The 16,377-nt window shown below is 41.9% G+C and overlaps 2 protein-coding genes across 2 annotated transcripts; one reads left to right on the top strand and one right to left on the bottom strand.

Moving 5' to 3' along the window:
• The first annotated feature begins 501 nt into the window (after window positions 1-501).
• On the top strand, window positions 502-3,306 carry tmem98 (transmembrane protein 98). The gene is made up of 7 exons (XM_077735022.1): window positions 502-622; window positions 1,302-1,460; window positions 1,540-1,671; window positions 1,969-2,002; window positions 2,065-2,180; window positions 2,250-2,309; window positions 2,412-3,306. Exons 2-7 carry the CDS (start codon window positions 1,330-1,332, stop codon window positions 2,614-2,616), a joined length of 678 nt encoding a protein of 225 aa, XP_077591148.1. The 5' UTR covers window positions 502-622; window positions 1,302-1,329; the 3' UTR covers window positions 2,617-3,306.
• svilc (supervillin c) lies at window positions 3,112-16,362 on the bottom strand. The gene is made up of 34 exons (XM_077734561.1): window positions 16,239-16,362; window positions 15,304-15,404; window positions 14,682-14,740; window positions 13,210-13,483; window positions 12,646-12,780; window positions 12,308-12,487; window positions 12,201-12,235; window positions 11,663-11,724; window positions 10,851-10,996; window positions 10,096-10,315; window positions 9,612-10,024; window positions 9,210-9,309; window positions 9,099-9,140; window positions 8,972-9,034; window positions 8,736-8,810; window positions 8,600-8,663; window positions 8,453-8,536; window positions 8,265-8,379; window positions 7,942-8,102; window positions 7,774-7,872; window positions 7,580-7,716; window positions 7,150-7,297; window positions 6,807-6,952; window positions 6,382-6,557; window positions 6,172-6,301; window positions 5,632-5,988; window positions 5,463-5,565; window positions 5,175-5,391; window positions 4,955-5,088; window positions 4,666-4,821; window positions 4,387-4,512; window positions 4,208-4,320; window positions 3,518-3,646; window positions 3,112-3,408 (listed from the first exon to the last, which is right to left on the bottom strand). The coding sequence occupies exons 4-34, from the start codon at window positions 13,422-13,424 to the stop codon at window positions 3,370-3,372; spliced, it is 4,320 nt and encodes a 1,439-aa protein (XP_077590687.1). The 5' UTR covers window positions 13,425-13,483; window positions 14,682-14,740; window positions 15,304-15,404; window positions 16,239-16,362; the 3' UTR covers window positions 3,112-3,369.
• Window positions 16,363-16,377: the final 15 nt, after the last annotated feature.

The raw sequence follows: 16,377 nt of genomic DNA, 5'->3' as shown, positions 1-16,377 counted from the left end.
GGTATACTTGATCTATCATGGATCTACTACAATTAAAAGCATATGACATATAAAAAACGTTCCTAATAAGTGATTTCACCCTTCAACAGTCAAAACATTCATCATTCTGTGTTTTGATTCAACGATCTAGCCAATCAAGTTATATATTATTACTTACATGATAATTCATCTTCTCTGCAGGTAAACGTGAATGGCGTGTCTGGAGACTTCAGATGGCGTGTGACGTCAATTACAGGCGTCTGAGCGTTTTTCTTAATTGACTGTATTAAAAGGGAGAAATGCAGATTTTCCGAAATTCAATACCAGTACCATATGCAATTTGAGGAGTGTGGGGTGTAAATATAGATAGATCTGCCGGGTTAACTACCACAAAGTTTGGATAACATCAATTAGGATACTGGTTAAATTAGTCTTTGTGCGCCACCTACCGGTAAGATTCAGCACACTAAAAACAATAACAAAAAATAGTTGGCGTAACGGTATTTGACGCTCCCCCTCCAGAGACGCGTTCAAGTCACGTGTCCTCTACTCGGAGACATCGGCGATGTCCCCGCCTTCGTCTTGTTGCTAAAGAAAGAGGGGGGAACTTTTTTGTCTTAGTTTTGGGCGGTGAAATGTTAAGGTAAGTCATATTTCTGTTTTTAGGACTTGATTTGGGGAAATCTGTTGAAATGTTTACTATTGTTGTATGTGCATAGCATCCAATGGAGAACAGCCTGCATTTGAGTTGAACTGCTTTTGCTTTGGTTTTCTGCAACATTCCTATAACATGCATGTGGATTTCTTTGCAAAATTACACTTTTTAGGCACTGTGATCACTACAGAAAAGTATTCAAAAGTTGGCCCTAAAAGCTTTAGAATAAACTACTCTTTTTGGTAAATAAATTTTTATCTGCAATTATTAAAAAAGCACCCCTTTTAAATTATGAATTATTGCATTGTATTCATATATGAAATATTTTTCTCAAGTTATGGATTGGCTACCAATTTGTGCTTAATATGTATATGAATGAAATTATTGATCATTATATTTGGATACAGGCAACAGCAAAAGTGATGAATACCTTATAGGATTTTTTTCCCAAACAATATAGCCTCCTTTTAAGAGTTTTGTTCACTGAAAAGTGCTGTTTGACATGGGGCAAATAACCCAAAAGTAATCAGATTAAAGAATTATAGCATTCCTCAGCAGTTTGCCACCAATGAGCAGGTTGCACAATGACGTGTATAGCACAGAAAAACGTACAAGCATTAGTTTTAACCTGATTTACCCTTCTTGGATGAACTCTTACCATCCTTAGTCTCTAAGTCACCGCCCCGGTCGTCACCATGGAGACGGTGGTGATAATGGCCATCGGGGTGCTGGCCACCATCTTTCTAGCATCCTTAGCCGCCCTGGTGGTGGTGTGCCGCCACCGCTATTGCCACCCACATCATCTGCTGCACCCATTTGACTCCAAGTGAGACGACCCACCCCGACCGTTTATCAGACATACCTCTGTCCAACAAATGACTGATGTGTATTTCCTGTTCCATCAGACCCACGGTTGACCTGATTGGCGCCATGGAGACACAAAGCGAGCTGTCCGAGTTGGAGCTGGACGACGTGGTCATCACCAACCCGCACATCGAAGCCATCCTGGAGAATGAAGACTGGATAGAGGATGCCTCGTATGTATTATTATATTAACCTTTTTTTATGAAAGCACTTGTTTATCTCATTGGCTGCCATTGACATTAATATTTTGGCCTACATTACTCAAAATAAGGTCCATGTGTGGATGCTTGATCTTTAAGAGTTGTTTTTTTCAATAACTGGAAATAAACATCTACTGGTTTGAGTCAATTCTGGGGAGCATGGATAAATAAATTGCTTGGTCGCCACTAACATTCAACGGCAGGACAAACTAAGAATAAACTGCATTCAGCTTTTTAGGCTAAAATATGTGTCTTATTTTCTGTCTACAGCGGATTGGTCTCTCACTGCATCGCTATCCTAAAGGTAAACGACAGAAACCCTTCCCGTTTGGCCCGGAGAGATCCTAACACTGCTCGTCTACGTAGATCTGCCACACATTAACGGAGAAACTGGTCGCCCTGACGATGGGTTCAGGAGCCAAAGTCAAAGCGCCAGCGAGCCTAGGTGACATCATCACTGTGGCGAAGCGCATCAGCCCCAGGTGACGTTTGTTCATCTCTTAGTCACGCCCCTAACACACTTTCTGAAAGTTGTTTTATTTTATTTATAGGGTGGATGACGTAGTACGATCCATGTACCCGCCTTTAGACCCTATCCTGCTGGATGCTAGGTATACCAGCATTGCAAATTTAACTTTGCAAATGATCCCTGTTAAGAGATTTTCTATTCTGTGATTAAATAAATGTATTTTTTTTTCTGCTTTGGCCACCAGAGCAACCGCCCTCCTCTTGTCCGTCAGCCATTTAGTCCTGGTCACACGCAATGCCTGCCACATGTCAGGCAGCTTGGACTGGATCGACCAATCGCTACATGCGGCTGAGGATCACATGGTGGTGCTGAGGGAGGCGGCCATGGCCTCAGAGCCGGAACGCGGCGTCCTCGGTGGGGCTGAGGGCCAGAGAGAGCACGCCATCTAGATTCTGACAGAAGGCAACACTGTGAATGCAGTACCAGCAATTTAAAAAAAAATCAATGAGTACTGGCTTAGTATCAATCGTTTTTTCTACTTTCACAACAATGTTATAATCCCGAATCCATAAAAGTTGCAGAGATGGTCTTGAATCCATTTTCTCACAGGAATTTAGTCAAATAATGCATCATCAGACTTGAGAAGAAAAACTGCAATTACTGGATCTCATACTGTGGTTCTGGAGCTCAAATGGGTGGAAAAGGCCTTTTTCAAATCATGTTCGCTGTACTTTAGTTTTTGTGTTTATGTTTGAAATATATCAGTGTTATGGCAATCGTTTTTGTTACATTTGACCCTCAGGGAGAAGCTAACTGTGGGTCTTGAGCTGCTTTACGAATATGCTCATTGGTCTCTGTGGTAACAATTTGTATTTTCTTTCCTAGCCCCAAAACAACTGCTTCCTATAATCCAAACAGTGATGGCTATTTGTGACAATCGAGGACGCCAAATGTGCCATTCATATCATTTATATTGTTTATTCGATGACCTTTTCTAAGCACCAAAGCACCACATACAGTAGAAGTTTGTCACGTATATATATATATATATAAATATCCTCTATCTTTTACCTTTGATTTGTACAGATAAAATGATTGTTTTACTGAGTGTCTTTTTGAAAAAGTACATAAATAAAGTTAAGATACACTTGAGTTTTACCATATTTTGTCCATTTGGCAAAAATAGATTTTGTTTCTCTTCATTAGCAGCTTGAATCTTCCTGCTTCAGATCTAAAATAGTCTGAAAGGTAATCATAATGATTACAATTTGTATATTTTTAATGGTAACACGTAGTAAGCAAACCTATACTGCACTGTATGCACTGTTTTAAAGCTTACTGTGGGCCTACCTTGAAGCTGTGGATTGACAGTTGGCCTTCTGCACCTTGTGAGTCCACTCTCTCAGGTGAGATGTTTTGCTTACATCCTGGTTTTATCGTGAGCTGGGCCAGGGCGTCCTGCACCGAGGTCAGCTTACCCTGTGGTCACACAACCAAGTCGCAGAAGGTCAAAACTAAGGGTGTAAACGTGGACATTTTGAACCGATTCGGCTTTGCATGCTCAGTCCACTCGTGTAAGATATTGGTTTTGTTTAATACATTTTTCTCCCCATAAAAAGAAAAGAGCGTCTCTCCTACTTGACTATTGTTGCGCCCTTGAACACGATTTTGGCTTCATAATTATGTTGACAATTGCTGCCACTTAAAACGGTACAATCGGACAAGAAATATTAAATCTAAATCAACTAGATATAGTCACTGCAAATATAAAAAAATAGAAGGATTCTTAGCATTCTTTATTCCTATTTATTCTATTTTGTACTGCAAATTAACCCAAGAAAAATTGCATTTTAGTGTACCGTGTCCTAGAGAAAACCTACAATATATAGACCATATGAATAACGATTTTAGATAGAATATATATATTGAACATAAGAATTCTGTAGCACCATTCAGGGACAAAAGCAACAATCTCACGGATACATTTGGTCTGATCAATGTGTTACATGTTAATGCCGTCATTTAGGTTGAAGAACATACCGGAGTGCGGGCTGCCTGCGTCCTCTCCCAGCGAGGGAACACATTAGTGAAGGTCAAAGGTTCAGAGCCCTCTGAGAAAAGGTAGGCGTGCGGTGGGCATTTCGGGTTGGCCTCTGTGATAAAAGAGAGAGAACAGACATTTTCAAACACAGACTTTGTGTGGCGTCACCATAGTTTACCTTTGCAGTATTGCAACGTAGTCTCCAAGGCACTCTTCTTCTCACCGTCCCAAATATCCGCCTGTTCATCTTTGGAGTTGCGATGCCACAAGTACACCTCAAAGCGGTTGTCAAGTAGAAAGAGGGCTGGAGAAGGGAGGGTAAGAGTAAAAGTTAAAAAAAAACGATAATCTGGATGAATTGACTCTTCCTGATTGTCAGACGTCTCTGAAAAATGATTCTAAAACATTCATTTCAAATGTGAATGTAAAAATCGGTGTATTTACTGCGGGCTCTTACCAAGAGGTGGTGCAGCATACAGGCTCTCTTGGACGAAAGGCATGGCAGTCACAATGCCCGGCAACCGTGATGGACTCTGCAGCTCATTGGGCCAGAATTTCCCAGAGGAGGCACTCAGGTGAAAAAGACGTGGTGTGAAGTTATATTGATATGGATCTGATGGACAACAAGTATTGCAAAGTCATGAAACATTACATGCTGATGGAGAAAATGTCTCATAACTTAAACAAAAAAAACCCACACAAATTAACACCGCTAACACTAAATAATGTAGTGATTCATTTGTTACCTTGCAGCATGCAGTCATAGGCTTCCCTGTCCATCTGCCCAAGAGCCTCCCAAAAGTCGGCAGGCTCAGACCCTTCCTCTACCGCCTGGATCTTCACCAGACTGCTTTTACTCAGACCCAGTTCTCCCGGGCACCTGGCGTAGAAGTGCGCAATTACACATTATAGGTGTGCACAAACTAAAGTGTCACATATGATTGAGAGAACATTAAAATAAATCACCCTTTAGTGAGTTGTTCAACAACTCTGTTGGCTACCCCCCTGCAGCTAGCAAGAGCTTTACAGCCAGTCCAGAGGTACAATGCTGCCTGCTTTCCGTTGATAAGGACCAGCGAGCTCCTGGATCGGAGAGAGGCGCAGCAGCATTCTACCTCCAGCATACAGCCCAAATCTGGAAGGTCTCCTCGGACAGTAAACAGGCGCCATGTGTCCGCTTGCTCTGCAGCCAAAAAACACCATCAAATGATTTCAAAAAAGAAATTATAACCCTATATGATCAATTTGGAGCACCTGAATGACAAGATGAGGCCTCTCTACGGCCTTTATGGATAACCAGACTTCCCTTAAAGAGCTGCAGGAAAGATAGAGGCTCTTTCCCTTCATCAACCTCAACCTTTACCACAAAAAACAATGTTCAATACTACTACAAAAAGAAAATAGTTTTATACTGCACACTTACATGTGAGTCTTGATTAGAGTTGTTTGCAATGGAGAGAAAAGCAGCAGCGTCATGTGCACTTGTTTTGGAGTGCATTCCTCGCCACAGGAAAGAAGTCATCCCGTCTTCACATTGGTCCCCGGCTTTATAAGTCCAGCGGATAACATACGAGTCCCCCTCGTGTAGTTGTCCCACGCTCTCCAGGGGCGCCTTCCGATTGTCAAATTTGTGGACGTGCCACGTGTCCAATCCTAAAGTCGTCAGGTCCGACGTGCCCAAGTCGGGCAGCGTGCTGCGGGTCGCGCTGACTGTCTCCGCCACACAAGCCTTGGCGTCGGGTGGGCTCAGGAGATCACATGATTTTGTCACTGAGACAGACTGTGATGGAAAAAGGGAGGGTAAAAAATACATGTATTATTATCCACTGTATCTATTATTATCATAAATACATACATAGGCAGGCTGATTGATGAATAGCATCTGGCAACCCATTAGGCAACAGCTATTCTAACACACGGTTTTTGTTCTTTATACGTTGACTGTACAATGCATTGCACAAACCTGGGTCTCCTGAACCTTTGCCTCAAAAGCTCTTTCAGGCCAATCCACAAATTTTTCTCCGAACAGAACAGTCTCGTTGTTTTCCATGACGACACCGAAGAGACCCCAGTCGGGACGCCCCTCACCCATCCTGGAAAAATGACAACCACTCTATAACAGGTAACCTAACCTACTAGTGTAACAGTATACAAAAAGTACTCTTTGTCTCACAACTGCGTTTCGGTGGCACGCTGCGTAGGATCCATCGGATTGACACGGCAGTTCCTGTAATCGTAGGCCCCCAGCCACACCTGCCGACTCATCTGGAGGGCAATCTTCTGGCTTTCCGCTGGAACGTTCTTTCCCAGCCACAGGTAGACCTCAGCGCCAAAATCAAACACCAGCGCCTGGGGAAACATGCATGGAAGTGCTCCTATTTTCAATGTAATAAAAGGGAATTAAACTAAAAGTTATCCAGGTAAAGTTCATTATTGTCTGTTCTGCATGGGACAATATAGAAGAAGAAATGTTCTTGTGTGTTCAAGAATAATTTTTGTGTTTTGTTTTTAGGATGGAGACAAATTGATATCTCAAAAGGCACTACTGGACTGTTGTATTTTTTTCTTTTCAATTGGGAAAATCGATACAAAACAAACCTGATCAGAGTGAAGCATGGAGACACTCAGCATGGAGGCCCAGGCTTGTTCATGAGGCACCAGTCTGTTGTCCAGCATCTTGTACACACAGTTGGACTCCATAATGCCACGCTCATATAGCTCATCCTCCTCTGTAGTACCAGCTCCTGTTTGGATGCAGTAGAACAAAACAAAAGTCAGCCTACTTCCTGGTTTAGAGAGAATTACACAATGATTAACACAGAAAGGTGTTCTTATATGTGAAATATATTCTTAGATTTGGGCCCCCCGCGTCATTTAAAAAATAAAAATAAAAAAACAACCAAGTAGCTAAACCACAAATGATTCAGCCAAATGAACTAACCTGTATAAGGTGCCCTCCCTCCCAGAATATTCCAGAAATCTGAGGCCAGACCACTGTCGCAGTTGAGCCCCTCTTCCAAGTGGATGACACGGGTGGCGTTGCAGCCCAGATCCTTGTGGCTTTGAATGAAAGTGGCCAACTCCAAGGTCTAAAGTGCAAACACCAAATATTAAAAAAATGATTGTCCTACTCATATTAGTATATGAGTATCTTTCTCTGAATATACTGAACTCCTGTAATTTCAGAAACGTGATCTTAATAGGCATAGCAATGCAAATGTTCATCTTCAAACTTTGACATATACCTCTTAATAGGATAGACATCAATTACTTTCAATGGCAGTGATTATTTGATCTATCTAATAGAAGCATCTCCCCACACTTCAACATAGTTCAAGATGTAACAGCATGGTACCAGAGTGAGACTTTACTTTGGCTTTTTCTCTGTCATTAGCCGACTTTCCGCTCCATGAAATGCAGTTGTCCACGTTAACCAGCAGGTAGCAGTCCCCACTGTTCAAAGAGCTGGCCAATGGCCGGGCCAGGCGGACCTGCACGTGCTGCTTTCCTGCCAGCGCAGACGGCCGTCAGTTGAAGAAGGAAAAGATGGAAATTATGTACTGACCTTTGATAAGCAGCAGCATGGGACTAGTAAAGGGTGGGTGAGATTCCCGAAGATTCGGAGAAGAGCTGACTGAATTAGACTTGGGCGAATTCTTAGAATCTGAGAAAAAGGGATGACGGAAAGGTAAAAAAAATAAGGCCAGAGAGAAAGATTGCAGAAAGCACTCACTCTTCTGGATTTGGTTCCTCTCTTCGGCAGCTCCGTTTTGCCCCATGAAGTCCTGCATGACGTCTTCGCGGGCCGCCAGAGCCCGGAGCGGGTTTCGAGACCCTTGGGTACGACGGGATGGACGCACGGAACGTCGGTGTTCTGCCACTGCAGAGGTGAGCCTGAGAAGTAAAAACGGACAATAGTGAGTGTTTAAAGCATCTTTTTTGTTTAGGGTTCAATATTTTGGGGTGTGGTGTCAAAATATATATATTTTTTGCTTTATTTGTAGTGTGATTCATCCTGAAATATGATAAACTGTAATATGTTGTATACTTGCTCACATGGGGCTGCTGGTCTGGCAGAAAAGATCCAGGTCTCGTGGCGAATTTGAAGGGGCTTCACAGGGTGGGCAGGTATGCAAACCATTCTCAGGGGTGGTCTCTTGTTGGGAAACTGCTGAGGAGGACAAAGCATTATTAATAAACCTTAAAATGAGAGAGAAAAATGTTGAAATATCTCATGCTCTTACCTTCAAATGAGCATGATGGAGCCTCAGTCGATTGGCTGTTGTTATGACATTTGGTGTTTCTGTCTACTTGTGAACAAACATCACCTGCAAATATAAAAAAAGGGTGATCAGAATCGACAATTAACAAATAATTGTTTGTTTACTCACTTGCTGTTTCTTCCACCTTTATTGACGGAGTCAACACATGTTTGTCTTCCTCATCTTCCACAGACTAAATAAATGTGTTTGTTAGAATGGCAATGAGACACAACATTAAAAATATTAAATTTCAGATTTTTTTAACCTTCTCTTTGCACTGCGGCGTTCTCTGGTTTTCCGTCGGGGAAGCCACCTCTTGAGCCTCGAAGGACTGCTTATTCTGGAATAGTAAAGGTCCGACTTTAAAAAAAAATTGCATTTGAAACCCACATTTTTGACCATATAAGGAATATTTGCAATTGAGGCCATAATAATAGTGTTCTGTTTTAAACCATTACATTCAAAATTCCTGAAAAATCAAATAAAAGGTGTAAAAATGACCTTGTTGAAGCACATGACATACTGAGGTGTACTGCTGGAAAAGACCGATGCATAGACAGGCTCCTGCATGAATAGAAGAAGACATTACATTGCATGAATATGCTTTTATTTTAGATTTTACACTCACCCAACAATGAGGCTTGGCTCCATTTGTATGAGAATTTTCGTCCTAAAACAAAAAGTGTACAGATCTAGTCAATGTACAGGTAATGAGAAGATGCACTTGGGTGATTCATACCTTACTAGTGCTCCCATTGGTCATGTGGTGCACTTCAGTGTCGCTATTCAATGGGGCGACCTGAAGACCTCCTGATGTTGAAGCATCTTCATTGTGGTGCCTTTTGGAATATAGTACAAAGACAATGTTTGAAATAAAGTTATGTGGGAAATTTCGGTAGGAAGTGCATTTATGTGTAATAATTATAAATGATGGGTTCTACGCAAACTGATTCGATAATTGTTCAATTAAAAAAATAAAGCTGCGTTTGTTAAACATACATTTAGAGTATTGCCATTATATATATTGTTTTTTGCCACCCACTTAAAAGGTCATGTGTCCCAACCATGCAAACTAAAATCTTCTTATAAAATAAATGAACTTCTACATGATAGTCATATTCTAAATGGCAGTCGGTCCCACCTGCTTGCGTTTGCTTTCGGCATCATGTGTGCTGTAGTCGTCCAGGCGATGGTTTCCCGCCTACTGCGCGCTCTCTGTCTCCAGGGGGCGGCCGACCAGACGCCGGCGTCCTGTCCCGCGGCTTCCGACCTGGCTGTTCGTGCATTCCCCGTGTCTCTTTGAGAAACAGAGCCGTTGCGCTCCTCCTTGGAAATCTTGCCACGCTCCGAACGGCTCCTCTTCAAGATTCCCGCGATGCCGGGTTCCGAGTCGCTTCGCTGCATGGTCTGATTGGTGGTCGTGGGGCTGATGTCGGGTTTGGAGCAGGAGAGGCGGAGCTCGCTGGGCTTCAGATTGTTGGATGAGGCCTGCTGTCTGTCGCACAGGTGAGAGGACAAAGACATGGCGGGGAGCTGCACCGGGCCTTTCTGCAACTGAACACAAGATTCCAACCCGTAAGTCAAGGTGGGGGACTCTATCGGCCGTACTATTTGAGCCCACTCACCAAGCTGACTTCATCCACCGTGATGGGCTGCGTGCGGTATCGGGTGCTCTTCTGCCGCCGCTTTTCGGGAGCTTCGTCGGCGCTCGGCCCCTCGGGCAAGGAGAGTTTGTTGAAAAGAGCCAGCTTCTCACTCACGCTGAGCTTGCATCCTTCGTCGGTCGCTTCCACCGGCTCCTCCTTGGGAGTAGGGCACACCTCCTCGGGTGCATCCACAGGGGTGCTGCAGACCAGCAATTTAAAAGGAGATGATTAATATTGCAGTTTAATCAATGGCTGCCATTTATGGTGCAAGACGTCCAATTCATTTTGACTGGATAGCAGCAAATGCAACATGAGCATTGCCTGCTAGTCCTCCCAGTTTAAAAAAATGAGACATAATTTAATTAAAAAATCCTTAGTGTTATTGAGAGCTACATCCATCATGTGTTTCCGCTTTCATGCATGATCATGTTTTATCAATTATAATTATATTTTACCCTATCAAGGGTTACATGTGACTTTGCTGTCATATTTCAATGATATCTTTAGATTTAACAATTAATAAACCAGACTTCAATCCAATTCATTTTGCAATTTAAAAATACTTCAAGTATTCAATATTGCATTGTTAGGTACAGTTAGTGTCATTAAAAAAAATGATAATTTTAAACATGAACAATGTTATTCTCATAAGGTTAACGCTTTTTCCCCATTCATAGCATGTGTATGTATTTGTTCCTTTTCAGTATAACCCCTGTGCTAATGAACAAGCTCACCTGATTGCTACCATTTCCTCACTTGTGATTGGCTGAGTCAGAAAACGATGGTCGTTTCCCCGCCGTTGCCTGCGTTCGTGGCAGAAACTTCCCGAACGAGGTTTTAGGAACGCCGAAGCTTCGGGGGCGGCCGTCTTTTCCATCTCCTGCACGTACACAAAGCAATTGCATGATCACCATTGGCAGTTTTAATGGCCCAAAATCGCAGAAAGGTGATCACCAAAATGGTCTATTTATGTGGGGATGGTTGAAAAAAAAAAAAAAAGCAGCTGGTAGGGAGGCAGCAAACGTCACAGAGTAGTAATCCAAGCCAGGCCGTGTTTGGTTACTTCCCTGGTCTGCTTGAACTAATAATAACTTAGCGGGCATGGTCGCCAATGGCGACGCAGCGTGTACCGCATTTTCACCTCGGTGGCTAGTGCTGAGCTCGAAAGGATGTGCTGGACGCCAATCTAGAATCGGTCCAAGCGATGGACGTGTGCCCAACACCTGTTGGACTGGATCACATCATTCAGCAGCAGCGCATTCTGCAGCTGGCGTGACAACTGCGAGCAAATTTCTGCTGCCATACATGAGCAAATATTTAAGACGTAAACGCTGAATGGTGGCAGTGAACTTGGCCTAATACTCCAAAAAATTGGGATAGTTGCTGTTCTGGTGAATTTGATTGAGGATTTGGGGGTGGAATGCTACAGGGAGAGGCCTCTGTGAATAAATAGGTGACGCCAGACCAATAAATGTGCTGTCCACAGAGGAGAGGGAGGTTTATGTATAGCAATGAGTGTCCGCTTACAGAGACAAAAGTGACTTACTTTAAATAAAGACATTTTGGCCGCCACGCTCATCTGGGATCTTTCATCTGTTTTCACGTCAGCTGCACGACAAGAAAAACAGTAGTTAAGGTTTACATTCACGCTGCATGAGTTTAGCCAATAAATGTCGTGCACGCTCATGGTTGTCTCATATTGAATAACTTAAAGCCCAAGTTGTGGTTTGTTGAGCTGTTATTATTAATGTATTTTTATGGACTAAGATTAAGATTAATCAACACAATCTGATGTTTTTATCAATGTTTGTATTCATTTCCATAAGTGATTTATAATAATGATTCACCCATGTATTTATTCTTCAATCATCTCAATGCCTCAATTAAAAAAATACATATTTTAAATCTGAATCAGAATTAGTTATATTTATAAAATTAAAACCAAATTCAGTAATAATGAAATTTTGCAATTTTCCCCTGATTGATCTACTGACCATATTTCCATTTTTACAATTAGCACAAAAGTTTGCAGACGCCTGAGTGACATCTTTTTTGTGATGACCCTAAATGACATTTCCACTTACCATGAGTCGATTCCTCTCCCTCAGCTTCTATCAACCTAGAAGGGACCACCATAATGTCAAGCATCATGAAAACGGTTCAATAACTTAGTTTCTTGTAATGCACCTACCCGCCTCGCTCTTCCATCTCATTGGCAGTGATCGGCTGCGTCCGGAAACGCTCGCTGTTTTTGCGGGTGCCTCCTTGTCCACTGGGTAAGTAACGACAAGAGCGGCGCCGGGCGCCATCCGACACAGGCTTTGATGTCAGGTCCAGAGAAGACCCAGGTTGTGAGCCGTCCTCTGCACTCCTAAGACATGAAATAAAGGAAATTGAACTGTGGTGCCGACCACAGAGTAATGTCATATTTAAAGGGTAACTAGTTTACTGTATTTGTTTCATGTTTCATAGTGGGTATTATGTATCATTTAGAAGCAAAGGATGTAAAACTAGTGTTACAGTACTTACACATTGCCGGCATCGGCTCCATTTGTTGCCATTTGTTGCATAAGAGCGCTTCTTAGCTGGCCCACAGACACCCGGGTGCGAAGCTGCTGTGGTACTGGTTGTTCCCCGCCACTGGTTGCTTCCTGGGAATCCTCCCTGCATTTTAAAAAAATGTTGATGTTACTGTGGATTACATGCATACTCATACCCAAAACTTAACACTGTAGTTTACTATTTTGAAAAGGGGTGGAATAAAAAGACTTAAATATTCACTAATTAAGGTCCAAACCAAAATGATGGCCTTCTAGACATTAACACAGACATGGCTTTTTGATAATTAACTTTTAACAAAAAGGTCTACTAAATTTTATGTTGCTATATCAACTTTAGGGTCAGGGTTTCGAAATTTTTAATATTGTTTTTTTTTTTTTGGTCTTGTGGAAAGCTAAAATGTTCCACCCACCATAAATAGCATTTAATAGTCACTCATCTGTCAACTACTGAAATCAAGAGTCCATATTCTATTGGACATCCCAACCCAATTTCACATCAACAACTTCAAAAAAACCAACAGTCAAAACCCACCTTATTAGGCAAGTGGATCCCACAGAAATGTCAGATCCATTGGGAACGCTGTATGCCTTGCCGTTGACATTTTGGGAAGCGGGGTCTTGCATGTCCCTGCCGTTGCCGTCCAAAAACTCATCCGTGTATCCAAAACGCTCGGCCAGCTCGCGCCTCCTTGCTGCCTTGTAGCGGGCGATGCGTTCCGCCCGGGTCTCCAGAACCAGGTCCTCCATGGAATCCCAGTGTCAATCACTTCAGCTCTAAAACACCTCCATGTATATGTTTCGGGTTCCTAAGGGAGGACAAAAGCTGAAGTTGGCGGAATACCACATGCAACCCTCCCCTCTCTCTCTCTCTCTTTGGTAAGCGGAGACTCTACACAGCGTCAGGCTGGAATCTCCCATTGCACTGAAAGGCAACACCCAACGCTCTTCTATGGGTTCATGACTAGGCAGATCTTTTTTGCCAAGCCTTTGGTAACTCAATCTAGTGGCACCTAAACACACCTACCACCATCAACACCTTCTCTGTAGTCTGTGATCTTCCCATTTGGAGTTTGCATCTTCTCACAATGCCTGTGTGGGTTTTCTCTGGGTACTCCGGTTTCCTCTCACATCCCAAAAGCAAGCATGGTAGGCTAGTTGAACTCTCGAAATTTGTTTGGAGGTTTGAACAGTCAGTAAATTGTTGTCTCATCAATCATTTCCTCTCATTTTCTGAACCGCTTTATCCTCATGGGGTCACAGGGGTGCTGGAGCCTATCACAGCTGACTCCGGGCAAGAGGTGGGGGACACCCTCAATCGGTGGTCAGCCTACCATGCATGTTTTTGGAATGTGGGAGAAAACTCGAGTACCCGGAGGAAACCCACGCAGGCCCAAAGAGAACATTCAAAATTGTATTTTCTTTAATTTTTTGTTGTTTTTTTGTATAAAAAGCCTTCAGTAAAATCTAAAAAAAAACAAATTATGTTTTCCACTGTATTATTGAACATAATTTAAATAAAAAATGAAAACAAAAAATTAAAAGACATTTTCCCTTACTAAGAAAATATCTATAAAAAAAACAAAATATTTAGGGCTTTTGATCCAGTCAGATTTTTCACAGCAACTCACTCATAACACAGCAAAGTACCGAGATGTTAATCCACATTATAAATAACGGCTATCCAACAGTTGCGTGCGCGTGAACTAGCGTTCGTGGAATTGTGTGTGTGTGTATGCGCGTGCGTGTGTGATTTCCCAAACTGTGCCCGTCAGCATTCCTGATATTTTAGTGCCCTGCAGGAAGCACAATGGAACAAAAGAGGCATGAGCTGCAGACTTAGCACCCTGACTATCTAAAGCTTCTGTTTACAGCACAGCTCACAACATACAGATTTAATTCCAACAATAGTTCCTAATGGAACACTTTTAAAGTATGAGTGAGGAGTGAAAGAGATGACAGCAAAGGAAAATATTTACAGGGTTTAAGAAGAGATTGTTGACTCACCTGCTTGCATGGATGTAGTACAGATAGATCTCAAGCATCCATTGTTGTGGTGATTGCAGCTATAGGGAAGAGTGATCAAAAAGTCATGACAAGCTGAGAGAATGTTGACATGAGACGAGAGGGGATGTAATTGTGGATCAAAAGGTGATAATGTGCTGATTTAGGGATAAGCAACTATCGCCAACTATCGAGCAAATAACCAAATAGTTTTTCAGAAGCACTTAGGATCAACAACACCATGCAATCATAAACGTGAACACTACATTAAAGCTTGTAGTGTTTTTCAATTATTCAAAGCAAGCAAACCACCTTTACATGAGGCACATTATCAAGAATTACCAGCACTCAAGCACAAATGTAGAAAGCAAACATGCCCCAAATATACCCTATCAGCAAAAGGTAATTCATCTCATCCTTTAAAATGAACACGTAACAAAAAGTGTTGAGGAATTAAACCAATGCAATGTGACAAGAACTGTTCTTAATTGTTTTTAAATTCTAATTCTGTAATTTTAGTGTTATTATTTTGGTATTATTGTTCACCTTTTCCTCATTTGAATATGGAAATCAGTTTTGCAACCTTTTTTTTATTATCATTAAATATAAAACCACCGTTACTTACGCGTCTGGTGTGATGGGGCCCACGCTCCTGATTTGAACAAGTTAGTACTTGTCATTGGCAGTTTGCACCAAAAGTGGTCGGTCCCTCTCTAGTGGAGGTGGCTGGGGGGAGTAACAACATGTGCATAAAGAGAGAACATAGAAAAACAACCAGTAGCATGGCTCTATCCATATTCAAACCCATTTCAACTCAGTGACAGTGATTGACATCCAATCCATTTTGAACTGGAAGGCCCAACAGTGAATGAACATGGTTCAGTGCCATTGACGGAAATAAATGTCCAATCAATTTTGACTGGAAGGTCTAACAATGAATGATCAGCCAGTGACCTAAATGCAAATAAAATGAACTAGCTTAATGGTCAACAGGAGACTTTTCTTACCTGAGATCAAGGGGAGAATCCCTCTTTAAAAATGAATCCTGGAAATGTTTTTAAAAAATAGGCAGTACCAGATATTGCCACTAGATGCTGACTTCAAATCAGCGCAATTCCCCATCCATTTCTTTAATATAGTATGTTCAAATTTGGACTCATTGGATGACAATTTTAGAGGTGAAATAAAGAATGAGGCCACAACCTTAACATGTGCCACAAGTGGTAAGTGGATCTAGAAAGTATTATAAAACTTTAAGCTATATAACTGTGGAAAATGCAGTGTATATAGGCATACAGATGATCACATGCATCGCAACCGCGCATGCGCAATAAATGTCAACAAATATCCTCCGATAACAATTTCCGATCATAAGTTTTTTGAAAATAAATTGAAGATCGGCCATACAAATAACGATAGTAAACTAAAATTTCATTTTTTTTAAAAGGAACAAGTAAAACACACCCTTGCCTTAGCAGGTGGCGAGTTAAACAATTATCAGTTGGCTTGCAGTTTCCCCAACTCATTCATAACGTATCATTGAATTTTGGGTAAATTTACCTGAGAGATGGTTAATGATCCCATGCTTGGAGGCCGCCGATGCACCAGAAATGCGTGACAGTGCCCTGAAAAATCATTCTTCTTCAATGGAGAAATTCACAATCACAAAAGCTGTAAATTAACGTTGGTCATTCACGTG

The sequence above is a fragment of the Stigmatopora nigra genome, chromosome 15 (assembly GCF_051989575.1).
Source record: "Stigmatopora nigra isolate UIUO_SnigA chromosome 15, RoL_Snig_1.1, whole genome shotgun sequence".
In the NCBI taxonomy this organism is placed as follows: Eukaryota; Metazoa; Chordata; class Actinopteri; order Syngnathiformes; family Syngnathidae; genus Stigmatopora; species Stigmatopora nigra.
This window is presented reverse-complemented; position numbering and strand designations above follow the sequence as displayed.

Coding starts and splice junctions, on each gene's coding strand:
- tmem98 (XM_077735022.1), top strand. CDS start 1,330: ATGGAGACGGTGGTGATAATGGCCATCGGGGTGCTGGCCACCATCTTT. Junction 1,461..1,539: donor CTGCACCCATTTGACTCCAA/GTGAGACGACCC, acceptor CTGTTCCATCAG/ACCCACGGTTGACCTGATTG. Junction 2,181..2,249: donor GCGAAGCGCATCAGCCCCAG/GTGACGTTTGTT, acceptor TTTTATTTATAG/GGTGGATGACGTAGTACGAT.
- svilc (XM_077734561.1), bottom strand. CDS start 13,424: ATGGAGGACCTGGTTCTGGAGACCCGGGCGGAACGCATCGCCCGCTAC. Junction 8,811..8,971: donor ATGTCATGTGCTTCAACAAG/GTCATTTTTACA, acceptor TTACTATTCCAG/AATAAGCAGTCCTTCGAGGC. Junction 6,558..6,806: donor CCATGCTTCACTCTGATCAG/GTTTGTTTTGTA, acceptor ATGTTTCCCCAG/GCGCTGGTGTTTGATTTTGG.